Source organism: Cornus florida, unplaced genomic scaffold (genome assembly GCF_030987335.1).
Source record: "Cornus florida cultivar Cherokee Brave unplaced genomic scaffold, ASM3098733v1 CherokeeBrave_3.0.0_Hap2_Chr11, whole genome shotgun sequence".
In the NCBI taxonomy this organism is placed as follows: Eukaryota; Viridiplantae; Streptophyta; class Magnoliopsida; order Cornales; family Cornaceae; genus Cornus; species Cornus florida.
In genome coordinates, this window is record NW_026775581.1 from 30641612 (window position 1) to 30657351 (window position 15740).

General features: G+C 35.2%; 2 protein-coding genes across 2 annotated transcripts; both read right to left on the reverse strand.

Moving 5' to 3' along the window:
* Positions 1–1590: 1590 nt before the first annotated feature.
* LOC132283337 (uncharacterized protein At4g14100-like) lies at positions 1591–3661 on the reverse strand. The gene is made up of 2 exons (XM_059785276.1): positions 3106–3661; positions 1591–1996 (listed from the first exon to the last, which is right to left on the reverse strand). Exons 1-2 carry the CDS (start codon positions 3575–3577, stop codon positions 1830–1832), a joined length of 639 nt encoding a protein of 212 aa, XP_059641259.1. The 5' UTR covers positions 3578–3661; the 3' UTR covers positions 1591–1829.
* Positions 3662–4775: 1114 nt separating this feature from the next.
* On the reverse strand, positions 4776–15559 carry LOC132283338 (succinate dehydrogenase assembly factor 2, mitochondrial). Its single transcript, XM_059785277.1, has 5 exons — positions 14969–15559; positions 14771–14866; positions 14510–14636; positions 5371–5439; positions 4776–5263 (listed from the first exon to the last, which is right to left on the reverse strand). Exons 1-5 carry the CDS (start codon positions 15097–15099, stop codon positions 5117–5119), a joined length of 570 nt encoding a protein of 189 aa, XP_059641260.1. The 5' UTR covers positions 15100–15559; the 3' UTR covers positions 4776–5116.
* Between the last annotated feature and the right edge of the window lie 181 nt (positions 15560–15740).

The following is a 15740-nucleotide window of genomic DNA, read 5'->3' on the forward strand; positions in this document are numbered from 1 at the left end:
TTCGCATGTCCCAATTCTATAATGTCTAGCTTGCCACTGTTATTGGTGTGGTTGTTCTCAATCTAGATAATCCTTCAGCTGGTGATAAAACAACTTTGGCAAATGACGGAAGAGCAAAACATGATCTCTTCTATGCTCTCAAGTAATAAGAGTTCATGAGAATAAAAAACTGTAAAATAGCTATGGAAATGTGGGACTCTCTCAAAGCTGCTCATGAAGGCAACAATGTGATAAAGGAAAACAAGATACAGCTACTGAAAGTTTAATATGAAAGCTATAAGATGGAAGAAAGGGAAGTTGTCTCAGACTATTTGTTCAGAATAAATGAAGTTGTCAACAACATCAAGGCTTTTGGTGAAGATGTGAATGACTCAAATGCTTGCAAGAAGATACTCAAGTCCTTAACTCCAAGGTTCAATACAAAAGTCACTATCCGTGAAGACAAAGATATGTCCCAAATGAAGATTGGTGATTTCCAAGCCTCACTCGTAGTTTATTAGATGAGAATTAGAGTTCCAAACTATCACAAAAAAGAAGTAACCCTTTAAGGCCAAATAAGTGATTGAAGAAACTAAACAGAAGTCTGAAGATGATGATCTTGAAGAAGATGAAGTAGCTTACTTAGCTAAGAAATTCAGATTCAAGAAGAGGACTCAGCCACATAACCAAATCTGCTATGATTGTGGTAAATTAGGCACTATATGGCTAATAATCCTTACTCCAATGTCAAAACCAAAAGAAGCTTGAGGCATTAAACAACAAAGGAAGATTTGGAAGAAAATCTCTTATCTCAGATTAGGATACAACTCCTAAAGAAGAAAAACCAGAAGAGTTTTTAAATTTATTTATTTATTTTTTTATGTATTAAAAAATTAACATTGCCCCCCTCACATAATATCGGGTCCATCCCTGAATTTAACTATCGAATAATAATAGCCATCAATTCAGACCGCTTAATTAATCTATTTATTTATTTATTCAAGGTAAGACACACACTCACTCACCCACTTTTTACTAATATGGAGACTTGAACCCTCAATCTTCTACATTAGAATGTGAAGAGATACCATTACGCTACACAACCCTTGGTAAATCCATTTGTTTAGACTCTTTGATTATTTCCAATTTGATCACGTAAAGAATTATTTGATAAAATAATCTATTTAATAAATAAATATATACAAAATCATTTTGTCAAAACCACGGAGGCCTTGAATTTCTCGTGATCAAATTAATCAAATAAAAAGAAATGTGATAGCGTTGATACAAATCTTGTGAGTACATTCCGAAACTATTAATAAATAGTAACTCAAAGTACCTGTCATTAGACTCTATGGGTCTGGCCGAATAAATCAAAACAGCTATTAATCAATACAAGAGTCTATATCTCTCTCATACTTAAGAGTCATTCGCCATAACAGCGATCATGGGCAAATTGTTATGATAGCTCTCATAATTTGTTTACCTTATCTTAGATCCAGTTCATCTCTTAATTAATATAAAGTACATTCTTTATTGCGCCTAAAAGCATAAAATTTTCCGTAAGACATATTATTACCCACATCAAAGTCTAATTTTCTACTTGCACTCTAAACAAATCGGAGCCTTAGATAATAATAGTCTTAAGATTTATCCATGACTACATTAAGAACAATTCTAGCTGCATTTAAAACCTCTTTGAGGTATCCATAACACTTTTCATTTAACTAGAAAATATTAAATACCTAGGGGTATGATATTCCGTGATAATCCATACCCTTGAATGTGGTGGGGCCCACCATCACATCCATGATTTAATAGCTCGTACTGTGCCATACCCCCAAGTATATTTAATACTTTCTCCTCATTAAACCCCCATGAGGACCAGCGTTGGCCGCAGATTCAACCAAACAATTCTTCTCCTTGTAGGCCTCCTCAAAACAGTACACAGGAGCTTGCCATTTCGGATTCTCAAGCACTCTTCCCACTTCAAATGTCATTACATGTGCTGTATATCCTGCAGTTCAATGTCTTTCAAAATCATAATCAAATTCATTCAAGCATTAGAAGCTGAATTTAACATCTTTATTAATTTTTTTTACAAATTGAAACATTTCATATGTAAATATAGATAACAAATCAACTGAACTACTTAATTCAACAAACTTTTTTCAATTATTTGGAATTAGTTACATATATCATATTTTTCTATTTAATTTGTCCAAGAGTATATTGATGAAATGACATATAATCGGAGACAAAAGTCTCATCCTTTTTCTAGCAAGAGACTGACTATATAATAATAATAATAATAATATAAAAGGTGCTAAACTTATCATTGAAAGATTTAATATGTTAAGATAAATCACGAGCCATAAACACTGTTGTGATATGTAAATAAGATAAATAACTCTCTATCAGTTCTTATAAGTCTGTAATTTTTATTTTTGACGTGAATAAGGGTTTGCTGTCCATGCTCAGTGGATCCAATAAAAGACTAAAGTACCCTTATGAATTTAAAAAAAAAAAAGTGAAAAACAAAATAAATGTAAAATGACAAAAGCACGCTAACAAAAAGAGAGGGAAATTGTGTTTATATGTAAAACGGTATAAGGACATTCTGGAGAGATCAAAAGACCAATTTAGGAATATAAGCATGTGCAACGCACAAGATTACTTTAATGTGATTTCTTGACATATTATACTAATTAAATCCTTATTTGTTCATTTTTTAAAACTTAAAGGGCTTATGTACCCAAAATAAAAGTAAGGTGTTTCATTTATTGCTTGTTTTTTCCTACATTTTCTCCCATCATTTATTTTTCTCCTTCAATTTCTCTCTAAACAGTAGTAGATGCACTCTTACATCTTATTTTTATTTTTATTTTTTTTCTCTACATGAGGCCTCAGGCAATTGCAACCACTGTCACCTAAAAAGGTGAAACCTACCCTGCTATTGGCAACTAGGATGACAACTAAAAATTGGGAATTGAAAAGGGCAAATACAGAACAACCCATTGCTTGTAACAGACCAAACCAAATATTTTTTTTTGGAAGTTGACAGACCAAACCAAAATATAGTATAAAGAAATCACACACACAAAAACACACAAAACACACACACACCTGTATAGAATATCCATGAAACAGGTCTTTTGGTGATGACATCCTCATAGTACCAAATGAAGTCGACCTTCTCCCACACATTGCAAAGAAAGCCATCCCTGTACTGCTGGCCAAGGTAGTTCGCACCTTGAAGCCAGTTGGGTCTGAGAATCCCCACAGAGAAATTCAAGACCCTGCATTCCCGGTTAGAGTCCAGGGTGTATATATAGGAGGTGCCATTGTCCCATTCCAGGTCGTACAGAAGCTTACCCAGTTGGTACTGGATTATGTTGAAGTTCCGGCCTCCGGTCCAGTCGTACCAGAGGTCTACCATTTGGAGGGTTCCACTGTTGTTCATGAAGATGAGGGAGTGGAATTGGTGTGGCCATGCTGCTGGAATTGGGTCGGTTGAGGCAATCGAGGGGAAGGAGAGAGAGAGTGCAAAGAGAAGAGAGAGGAGAGAGAAACAGTTGGGTTTGGATGTTGAGGCCATTCTTGTTGAAGGAAAATTCAGAGAGAGAGAGATTGAGGATGAGGATTGTGAGGTTTGCTTTATATCTCCTATCTTATTCTTCTTCCAACAATGCTACACTCACCCAAGTCTTCATAAGCACCCACTCTATGGTCCACCACATGCATCTTACGAATGCATTGTGTTTTGTCAATCATTTTTTTTTTTTTTTAAATTAATAGTCATATTCCTTTTTCCTTTTTTTTTTTTTGGGGTATTTACATACTCCCCGGCCCATAAAAATCGTTCACATTTCTATTTTTTGACTTCCAAAATAATTGTATCAATTCAAGATTTAATGTACTATTTTTTAAATATCCGTAATTTATCCTCCTTGACTAAAAAGTTATAAAAATATGTGGACCCATCACATAAAGGTATATTTGAAAATTCATTTTCTATCACTCGAAAAACAATAATACACAACATGAAACAAAATTCTAAATTTCCATCATGAATGATACTACGACAACGTTTTTATTTTTTTGAGTACCAAAGTTCATTTTGTTTTTATTTTTTTGAGTACCAAAGTTCATTTTGATCAACTCTTGTAGGTCCCAACTATCACGTTATTTTCTCCCTTCCATCCCACTTATCTATTTTATTTTCTCCCTTCCACCCAACTTACCTATACCTCTTATTTTATTTATTTTATTTTTCCCAAAATCATTCAGTTACTTCTTTGGTATTTTATTTTATTTTCTTTTTCTAAATCATCGGCTTAACTTTTTCTCTCTCTCAAACAATCATACAATAATGGAATCCATGAAGATTCCAATTCTATGCAACATAGTATCCATAATCCCTAACAAAAATTGTGAATAGATGTTGGGAAGCTTTTTTTATTATTATTAATCATGACATTACACCATAGCTTGTGGTTGGACACTTACTCCACTTGATCTTCACTTTTATATATATATATATATAGACACACACACACACATATTTATTAATCACAATATTTTGTAGTTTCTCTTTCTCCTATTTTCCCTCTTAAAAAGCCAACTCATATGTCACGTCATTCATGATACTTTGTCATGAAAATCATTCACCATGTTTATCATTTCTCTATACTACCCTCTTATAAAGTTAGGTTACCAAAAAGGGCGTATTACATAAGACACCACTTTCATGTTCTCCATCATTTTGAAATCTTGGTAGATACTGTAAAGCATAATAATGGGAAGGTATGTTGATATTTTCTGATTAATGGAAATATCTGCAAAATATCAAATTCAATACAGTATATGAAATAATATCAATAGAAATACAATGCTGACATGAAGTATTTATGCGACAGTGCTCATATTAAAGCCAAATTTAATATTAGCAATATATGGATCTAGAGGAAACTCTCCCTTATTTCATAGTCACTCACACTCATTTAAATTATGATCATTACTCATGCAAAGAACAATAATTTACACATGAATGCATTATATTTATTCTATACTCGGTACAAAAGAAGGCAATTCTCTGAAACCACCTTCTACTTTGGGAAGAAATGGTATGGTATGGTTACTGGTTTCCGGAAATAGGGCTGTCTCGGCTTCTCTTGATATCATCCCACCCTCTTACCCATGGTTGCCCGGGTGTCGCCCGTGTCTCCGGAGCAGAATGGCTATTGAGATTCTTCATAACCTTCTCATGCATTGCAGAGAACACCTATGCCGCAGCATAATAAAAGAACTTGAGAATGCAACTGAAAGAGTTTCTAAACACAACTAAAGGAGTAAAATTGCAATTTTTTCTTTTAGATCATGCCGTCTTACAGGATTCATGCTTAATGCATCAGGGGGCTGCTCCTGGCCACTTAACCACTTCCAGAGATTTGGGTTTTCCTGCAAACAATCAACATATCTGAATAAGAAAATAGTCCAATTTCTAAAACTGAGCCATGACATGTAGCCCAGAACCAAGGTGCTAAAAAAGGCAAACAAATTCCTAAAATACTCCAATTAGAAAGTCATTTCAATAGTTAAGCCTAAAAAGGTAAGCAGAAATAATTGCAAAGTCGTGTCTTTCCACATGAAACCAATAAGAACAGAGTCCAATTTCAACCTCACAGACCAGCAACCGGGAAAAAAAATCCACGCAGCACAACATAATTGATCTCAGTGACATTTCAAAAGTTTGATTAATAGTAAAATGGGGTAGTTTCTTATCCTTCAACATGCATGACCAGTTTAAAACCAATCTAATTTGCAGTGTGACATGTTCGCCGCAGTATTCAAAGACCCCAGTATTCAAAGAGAATAGTATAGCGATGAGGATTGAGAAGTGACACCCAATATCCAGCCCAAGAAATGTCCTAAGAACTGGAATCTAACATCATTGATCTTTTTAGGAGATTTGATTGTGATCCTTAATTCAGGACACTCAATTGTAACCTTGTATATAAATATATCTAATCAATCAATAGAAGATGCACTATTTAATCCTATATATAATCATCTTCTCAACCTCAAAAAGAATGCATACCCTGCTCTTTCCACACTCTCTATTTAGTTGGTAAAGTTTCTTAGTAGTCACACAACAGACATGGGCTCATTATGCTCATATCACGCCTTCATTCTTGTTGGAGGTTTTTATTGGTAGCAAAGACTACTCATTATGTAGCCCATCATTCCCATTGAAAAGAAAAGAAACTTTTATCAGTGAATCCATTTGTTCAGCATTCAAGAAATTCTTTACAGACCGTGGCATAACGTAATGCAAACCCAAAAAAATGAATAAAAATTATGTACTGCAGATCTCATTTCACCTAGTAATGAAGGAGATACTTAAAGGTCTCTTCAGCTTTCTTTCAAACACAAAACTAATTTGTAATCTACACTCCCTTGTTCCTCAATTTATCCATAGATTAGTCTCCAGGAACACTAGCCATTAGGGGGGCAAACAAAGAAACGAATAGAAAACAAAAAAGATTAACTTTCTAAATATCCTTTTACAAACAAATTATCGCCTATCTACACCATTAAAACACTGTAAAACATCTCATTCCAAACTGGCTATTATTGCACAGGATCCACCTCATTTCATCCTTCCTCTCGCCCCGTATAAGACCTCAAAGAAGGCATCCACAGACTCCAGCTCCGAATCATACATTGTTCTCCAAGAAAGTGATTCTATAGCACCCATTTTATCACGTTAAAAGACGAGGTAACAGAGTCAAAATCACACACTAAGATGGCATTGGGCTTTGCTTTTCACTCTCAATAGTCAGACTCAAAACAACTTTTAGTTCGATTCAACGGTAGATGAGTTCAATAGGAAATTGATATAGTTGCATCCAAAAGAATTTCACTTAGATGCAACTATGTTGCATTTGAATTTAATATATGATCTGCATGGAAGCAGACATGCTTTCTTGCATACAACACATTTTGTGTCCAAGGCAATTTTTTACCTGGATAGACTGTAGTTTGTCTCCAAACGGCTAAAGATATAACCCGTAAAGTTCACAGCTTGCATCTAGACCAAAATCAAATTGGTCCAGCCCATTAGTACAGACTTCAACATTTCCAACTTTTCCACGTATGAATAAAGGAAAATGAATCTGGCATGTGTTTATTTTCCACTTTTACCTTCAACCCAGCCCACAGTTACACAATCATTTTACTTTAGATATGATATATCACACCCTTTTACCCTCCAAAGAATCAAAATATTCCTAGAAGTCTCTCCATCAACTACAAACACTCCTCCAACGCATTAGCAACACACATTTACACACATTCTCTATTTACAAGCTCAAGCCCATAGTTCTCAGTCCACATCCCCTAAAACACAAGTGAAGAGGAGAAGAAAGAGGAAGATGGGAAGGAGAATGCACTCTTTCATTCATTTTTAAAATTTTATTGCTTCAGAAAGATCAATTCCTGCTCTTAATATCTGTTTTCATGATCCTTCCTTCTACTTCCTTTTTTTTTCTTTCTAAAAGTTGTGTATGCATTATAGTTAAAACTATCACACTGTGAGCATCCATGGTGGTGTTGTTAAGTGATGATGACGAGGATATAAGTTTTGTGAATGCATTATAGTTTTGGCGCTTTCTCCATCTCGATATTGTCATAATCTTAAGGAATACCAAAATCACCCCAAGTTCGCCTTAAAGTGAGCAAAACCATCCACTAACCTTAGAAAGGAAAAAAGAAGATGTTTTTCTAAAAAGTGTTTCATTGTGTTTGACTTCTTCTTCTTTTATATTTTTTTATTTTTATTTTTATTTTTTTTTAATAAATAAGTAAGATTGTATTAGAGAGCGTTCATAGGCCCCTCAGGCTTCAGCCTCTCAATATGTCCAAAAAATCACTATCCAGTGCTTGACGGTACCAGGTTTGATTGAGTATCACATCCATCTTCCACAAAGACGAAAGCCTAATAACCGATAAGAAGAAAGGAGGAATCCTAGAAGAGCAAGATCCCGCCAACTATGAAGAGGCTACGAATGATCCATCCAGAGCAAGAACGAAACAACTCCCAAGCAGAACCTCTTTACCTTGCTTAGCCAAGAGACAATGAAACTCTTCAAGCAATGCTCTTTTTTACGGAAATCTTTCAAGAGGGAGCCAGTAAAGAAGAGAGAGTGGCAAGAGAAAGGGAATATCTCCCCGATGGATTTACAATATCTCCCAGAAACCCAACAAAAAAGAGAACTAAGAATAGAGAATTTCAGCGCCCAAATAGGATTATCCTCCCCATCAAAGGACTCCTATTCCTTTCCCTCCATAAGCACCACCACACACACAAGGGTGCCACTCTCCAATAGTCACGGGCTTGGGGACCCACTATGCACCGCATCCAAGCCTCAACCAATCCTAACGAAGACCAAGGCATAACCCACTGCATGCCGAACAAAGCGAAAGGAAGGCCCAGCGATCCCTAGCCACAGGGCAATGCAGCAAAAGGTGATCAACCAACTCCTCATCCCTCTTGCACATGCAACACCAATTGACAATAATATGTCTCCTCCGCAAATTGTCCAGGGTCAGGATCCTCCCTAGAATTGTTGTCCAAGCAACAAAAGCCACCTAGAGGGGAGTTTTTGTGCGCCACACAACTTTCAAGGGAAAGCAACCGCCAGGGCATCTGAGAGGGCTCTTTAGAAAGAATGCACATCAGATCTCCCTTGAGAAGAGAGCACCCACACGCGAGAGTCAACCACATCACCATCCACCTCCTGGCGGTACAGCATCTCCAACAGACCCACGATATCCTCCAATTTCCACTATTTTGCAAAATTATAAACTTCAAAAATACATGTTTTATAGAAAAGAAAAAACACTTGCTATCTAGCAATGCTAACCCATACTTAGGTACGTATACTAGTGCAGAAATCAACATGACTAAATTAGCAGGTTTATATTAACCTCAATAAGGCTTATATCATAATTGTGTCAGCCTGGTTAACCCATTAACATAAACCGGTAGTGTTTGGATTCGGGAACTCAACCTGCTTTTCCCAATTTGACCCCATTCAATTAATTGACCTGAAATCATTTCAACCTGTATAATAGGTAATTTATTTAGATTAGTATGTTAATATAGTGAAACTCGAGATTAATTGTGTAGTTTATTAAGATAAATAGTGATCCATAATTTTAATTCTATATTTTAATTAGTTTTTGTTATTTTTGTATTTAAAAATTAAGAAAAACAATAAACAGGTTGCTAAAAGAGTCTCATGCTCTACTTATTAAAAAAAAAATAGAGTATGTCATGTTCTAGGTTACACGACCTATTATTACACAGGTTACACGAGACAATCTTTTTATTTGTTCAATAAATGGGTCATTTTTTTTTTTCCCTGAATGAAATTTTATTATACAAATCAAAAAAAATAAATACAAGGCCAAACTGCAAGGGCCCCTTGCTGCAAAACAAAACAACAGAAGAAGCACTAATAGTGCAAGAACAGCTTGCAGCAAGGGCATAGCCCTACTACAATACAAGCAGCATTGAGCTACCAAAAAATTACACTAGAAGAACAATGAAAAAACATTGAACTATGACATCTTGAAGTTTAACACTCGGGACACCAAGCACTTTCCACATGATGCATATAGCAAGATCAGTAGGGTCGTTTTGTTTTATCTATTTAATAAATGGATTGTGTTTATGTAAAGGGTGCTTGACCTGAATCAGTGTTGTAAAAGGCGAGCCTAGGCGTGCGCTTAGGCTCGAGGCGCAGGTCTAACGCCTGTTGTCATCCCAGGTTCACTGATGTTTACTAGGCACGCGCCTCGGTTGCGCCTCGTCCTATTTGTCTCAGTGCGCCTAGGCGCACCTCGCTGTTTTTGTTTTTTTTTTAAAAATGATTGTTCCATCTCTTAAGCCAAAAAGGGTACTTTTGGCAACTTCAAAAACAAATAAGAAAGCCTAAGCATATCAGAGAAGGATCTTTTGTTCAAAAGAATAAACAAATAAGAAAGTCCAAGACCGAACATAGAAAGAGTGAGACTGTGAGAGCAACGACGAAGCTAGTGGCAGAGATGAATGACGAAGTCATGTCAATTATTTCTTCTTCTTCTCTCTCTTCTCCTCTACTCTTCTCTTCTCATCTTTGTTTACTTCTTTCTCTCCGTCTAGTTCTCCTCTCTGTCTTTTTTTTTTTTTTTTTTTTGGGCCCTATTTTTTTTTCTCCTTTTTCTTCTTTAACACTTTCTATCTTTTCTCATCTACTTCTCTGTCTTCATCTACTTCTTTTTTCTTTTTCTTTTTTGGCTCTATTTTTTTTTCTTTTCTTGTTAACAGTTTTTTAAATAGATTTATATATTTTTGTACTCTGTTTTGCCTTTCAAGAAAACAAATTTGTGCTATATTTTATGGTTCTTGAATGCTTATATAGTTGATGGATTTACTTTTTATATTGGATATTAATTTTTAGAAAATATTGATATGACTTGTGAGATATAAATGTTATTATGGCAGTTTAAAATTTCAATTGTGCGCCTCACTTCACTCAAGCACGCGCCTAGGCTCCAAAGGACCTTTAGCGCCTTGGTGCGCCTTGAGCCTTTAATAACATTGACCCGAATAATAAATTAATCATGATCAGGAAGACCCGTATAACAGAATACTCTTATCTCAATACAACATGAACATGACCAATTAACAAAGATCGCCACCCCTAGATGCAAGTATACATCGAAGTGCCCAACCTTCCTGTACCCTAAATCTTAAGATACGTGGACTAGGTTTAAAATGTGTCCAAAAGTTAGATAGGGGCACATGGACACATCCTAAACATTTAGATACATAACCTGTCATGCTAATAGTAAATAACATAATATGGTTTTCGTTTGGTTTATAAAATTATCAATTACCCAAAAAAAAAAAATAGTGTAACAAGTGATATTGTTGTTCTTTAAAAGTATACTGAATTATAATTTTAATTAAATAGGATGAGGTTAAAAGGGGAAAGTTCATTTATATTAGAAGTACAAAACCCTTTCCTGTCATCAAACTTGAGCTTTTCTTCTTCTTTCATAACATGTAGTGGATGACCGTGTCCAAATTTGAGCACAAGTATTGACATATATTTCATACCAAACGGATGTTGTTTTGGTCAACTTTGGCGTATTGTCGAGAATAGGAGAGCACATGTAAAGACCTTTTGAACAGTTCTTTCCTGTTTTTTATTTTTTTATTTTTTAGCTTGTGCATCCAAAATATACAGTCCTATAGTCAAACTACCTCAATTGTTTAAAGGGTGAGGCCAAAGTTAGTATTATTTAGGTCACATCCCTATTAAAGATGAACAGAAAACTTCACTTCTTACTTAAATTCCTTTTCTTTCAATCAATTATTCACGATGACAAAGCTAATAAGGTTTTGACCATATCCTTGACTCTGTTTCCTTTTCATATAGTTAACTTCATTATGTTTCTAATCATCAAAATGGTAGAATCATTGCTGAGATGGTTTAGGATATAGCCTTACCAAAGATAAATATAGAGCAAGTACGATTAATTATGCCATGCTCAACTCACTCTCATTCTCTCTCAAATCAATTCTTTATGTTTTCATTTACCAAAAGGGTAGACCAGCACTATACCTTTATCGAAGGTAAAGAGAGTTTCCAGTTAGCAAAACTCCAAAACTTCAGTTTGATAAGATTTAGTGAAATGATGCAGTGAATTTTTATAACCCTCTTATAAACGCTTATAAATGTCTAAATTAAGTCTAGAAGTAATTGAAGAGGCTAGCTGACTAAACTACTACTTATTTGCTATTACAAATAAGACGGCGGTTGGCGTGGCTGGATGCCATTTGGGGTTGTTCTCTAATCTCTCAAACGTCAACAGAAGGCAACCGTTTTTTCTTTGAAGATATCTGTAATAAAATCCCCTATGAGTGGATAGGTGGCATTGTCCTCTTTATTCTTTTTATATCAAGTTGGAAGGATTTCTTGTACACTTGAAGGAAAGATAATCAAAGTTCTGCCTGTGTTGCAGTATTAGTTAGTATTGCCATTTTTTGTTCCACTTTTACAATAGATAGTTATAAACAATTTTAATATATTATTTTCATAATGGATAATTATCAATTGCTTCAGGGTACATTATAGGGCCATGGGTACGTATGTCATCAAGCCCAAGGATGTATTTAGAGTTCAGATTAGTTACATATTTGTTTGCCTTGTTTATTGAGTTACAATACTACTGCACCATTTCTGATAAGATCAGATGTGTTTACACACACATGACCAGTTTTTCGTCCTTATTTCCCGAGTGGTCATTTCCTAAATTTTGAGATATTCAAGAATCCAAATCATAGATACTGACCAAAACCATACAATTGTACCGGGCATCTAGCCTGGATGGTATGATCTCTCCTTCCCATGGGAGGTTGAGAGTACGAGCCCCACAAGGGGAATGGTGTGGGTATGGGCGTGTGTTTCCTTTAACTTCCAGAAAGGGAATATATATATATATATACACACACACGTATATCCATTTAACTTATTTTATTTATTCATATTAATTTGTTTGACTCATGTTGTATAGAGACACTCATAACAAACAAAATCCTTACTAGAAAAGCCTATTTATAAGAAGAAATTGAATTTATAGAATAACGAAAAATGAGGTTCTTTAGATTGACATTAACAAATAATTGAAACTATATGCTAGGACTCGCTATTTATTCTAATAAAAGCAAAATATGCTAAAAACATATAAAATATATAGCACAGTCTAATACTATGTTATATGAAATTGGGTAAGGCATGGTAGCTGCAGAACTTTTTGTAAGATTTGTCAGGTTTAAAATTTTGGGCACTGATTACTATCAGTATACAATTTCTCTTCATATATATGGTGGCTAAAAGTGGATTATGCATTCAATAAAGATCATGAAATAAGGTACTACATTCCTTGAAGCATACATCTAATGTCAAACAATTAAGGAATGTAATCCAAAACACTTATATTGAAATCACGAATCTGCTTTTCTATCCATAGTCAGACACTTTGGGTGGTATTATGCCCAATAGAAGATGTGTGGGACATAGCCCATACCCCATTTCATGTTTTGTTTGATACGGAAACTTCATTAATTTTGAAGCATACATCTAATATACTTCCAATATAGTTTCAGATTTTTGTTCTCTTCAGCGTTCGGTGGGTCATGCCAATGTCCCCAAAGTGCTTAAACAAGGCTTGGAGAGGTTATATAGTGAGGAGGCAAGTCCGAGATACTTGTGACAAGAGCGGTACAAACATTCCTTTGATGGAGAGAAGGTTCGAATATGGGTGCTCAAATTCCTTATTCTTAACTCCTTGTTTTTTTGGGAACAAGGTGAGCATTGCAAATCTTCGAGGGATATATTGAGTTTTGTGGATAGGTTGAAAGTATAGTGGGTCATGTTGGCCCTTGTGTTTTGGGATGCGTTCTCCTTAGGAGCGCCTTTCAATGAAATTTTATTACTTATTAAAAAACGTAAAGGAAAAAAAAAACAATTATGTGGTTCAAGATGAGAGATAATAGTCCCCAAAACATGGTGGTTTATACGGTTTGGTCGAAGCATAAAGGAGATGCTTCACAAAGGTAGAATGCCGGTGGCACAACTTCTTTTAAGATTTTTTCGATGAAGCTTTTCTAAAGCAGTTTCTTTCTCTACTTAGGTAGCAACCATCATTCTGAATTAATAAATAGTATAAAATATCTTCAATTTTAATAAAACATGGTGCCTCTAAGAATAACATAGTATGGTGGGTGGGTTCCAAATACTACCTGAAAGATATATATTGGATAGGAATAGATAATGAAACTAAATTGAGAAATAAATAAGTTTCACAAAATGAACAACACTGCTAATGATACATGTTTCTTGAAGAAAAGGAAATAATGGAATCGAAAAATTAATGAATATAATTCCCATGCCACAAAACTTTAGAATCCAAATAGTCCATAAAATAATAAATAAATAAAAACAAATTCATTTTTAATAAATTTCATCTATGCCTTTTACCAAATTTACAATGAAAAAAATAAGAGATTAAAATTGGGTAAGATAATTTTGGCAGAATCTGTACATTGTTTTGGCATTATTTGTGCTCCTATAATGTTAAAGATTCATTTAGGAGTTAAATCATAATGTATTTTAAGGATTTCATTATTTCTACATTAATACAACAACATCTATAGATGATAGCATACAGATTCGGAGTCGCTATGTTCAACCTCTTATTCTAGACAAATAATTCTTCACACTGGTTCTCAACCTTAAATAAGGATATAATTCTCAAACAAAAGATGGAGAAACATAAAGATCATTGAAAATTAGCAAGATCACTACGAACATGATCCAATTGAACTTAGAAACAAGTACTGAATTATAATCCAATATTTTAAGAAACAGAGTTGGAGTGGCAAAGATATGAATGTGCAATAAGAAAACGATACCTGGTCAAGCACATCAACAAGTGCCTTTATTCCATTTTCATCCATAGAATGGATATGATCCTCCACCCATTTCCCCAAAACTAGGTCCAGCTCCAAAAACCCTCTTTGTTTGCTCCTGTATAACAGCCTAAACAACAAATACATATTATATTATATATATATATATATGCAGAGAGAGAAACAAACATCAACTATCATCAGTTGAATAATTTACATATAAATACACAAATTGGACCCTTTAAATGCATAATGATTAAGTACCTGTTACATAAGCGCCTTTTGCTTTCTTCATTGGAAAGATCCATATCTAGCGATTGATTAGAAGAATAGAATCGCGAGAGAGAACCACCAAAAGGCCTGAAACAAAAGAACAAGGCAAATTAATAGCAATCAAACAAAATCTTACCCAGGCAAACAGGCATTTATATAATTATTATTATTATATAGATGAAACTTTGCCTGTAAAGAGTCTGGCAACTGATCGGAGGAGAGGTGGTGACGGAGCTCCGGCCAGACACGGCGGTGGAATTAAGGATCCGGGGAATGGAAGACAACAGAGCTCTTCTCAGATTCGCCATTCGAAGATACATGTTCCGTTGCCGTATATGCTATATATATACGAGACTTGTCGTTTATTTGGCCCCGGAACATGTGTGTCGTGGCCTTCTACTAGTGGACACTCGTGTCACGAAAAGGCGCGGCCACGAAAATGAGTGGGTAAGACTCAAGTTCAACCCAAACTTACCAATTAGTCTTTCATAAAATAAAATAAAAATTATATATATAAAAAAATCATAATTTTTTTCACCAAATCGGATTTAGTTTGCAAAACAAGAATTACAGAGCTTGATTAGTTGATTTAGAAAAAAAAATTAAAACAAAACCCATACATACAAGTTAGCAGTTGCAGAGAGAGAGAGAGAGTGGGGCAAGCTTGAGAGTTGAGAGACAGCGGCTGAAGCTTGCGAACGGCGAACCCGAACTGGAACAGCGGGCGATGGAAACTGAAAGATATGGGTTTTGAAGTTTGTAGTTGCAGAGAGAGAGTGAGAGAGAGAGAGAGAGAGAGAGAGAGAGAACGAGAATATAGATGGAGGCGATTGGGGAAGGCTGAAATGATTGGGTCAGGGCCGGCTCTGGGCTTGGGCCTTTATATTACTATGGTGGGCTGAGTTGACTTGGGCTTGATTGGGTGGGCTAATTTTGGGGTCCGCCCAATGATGTATGTGTG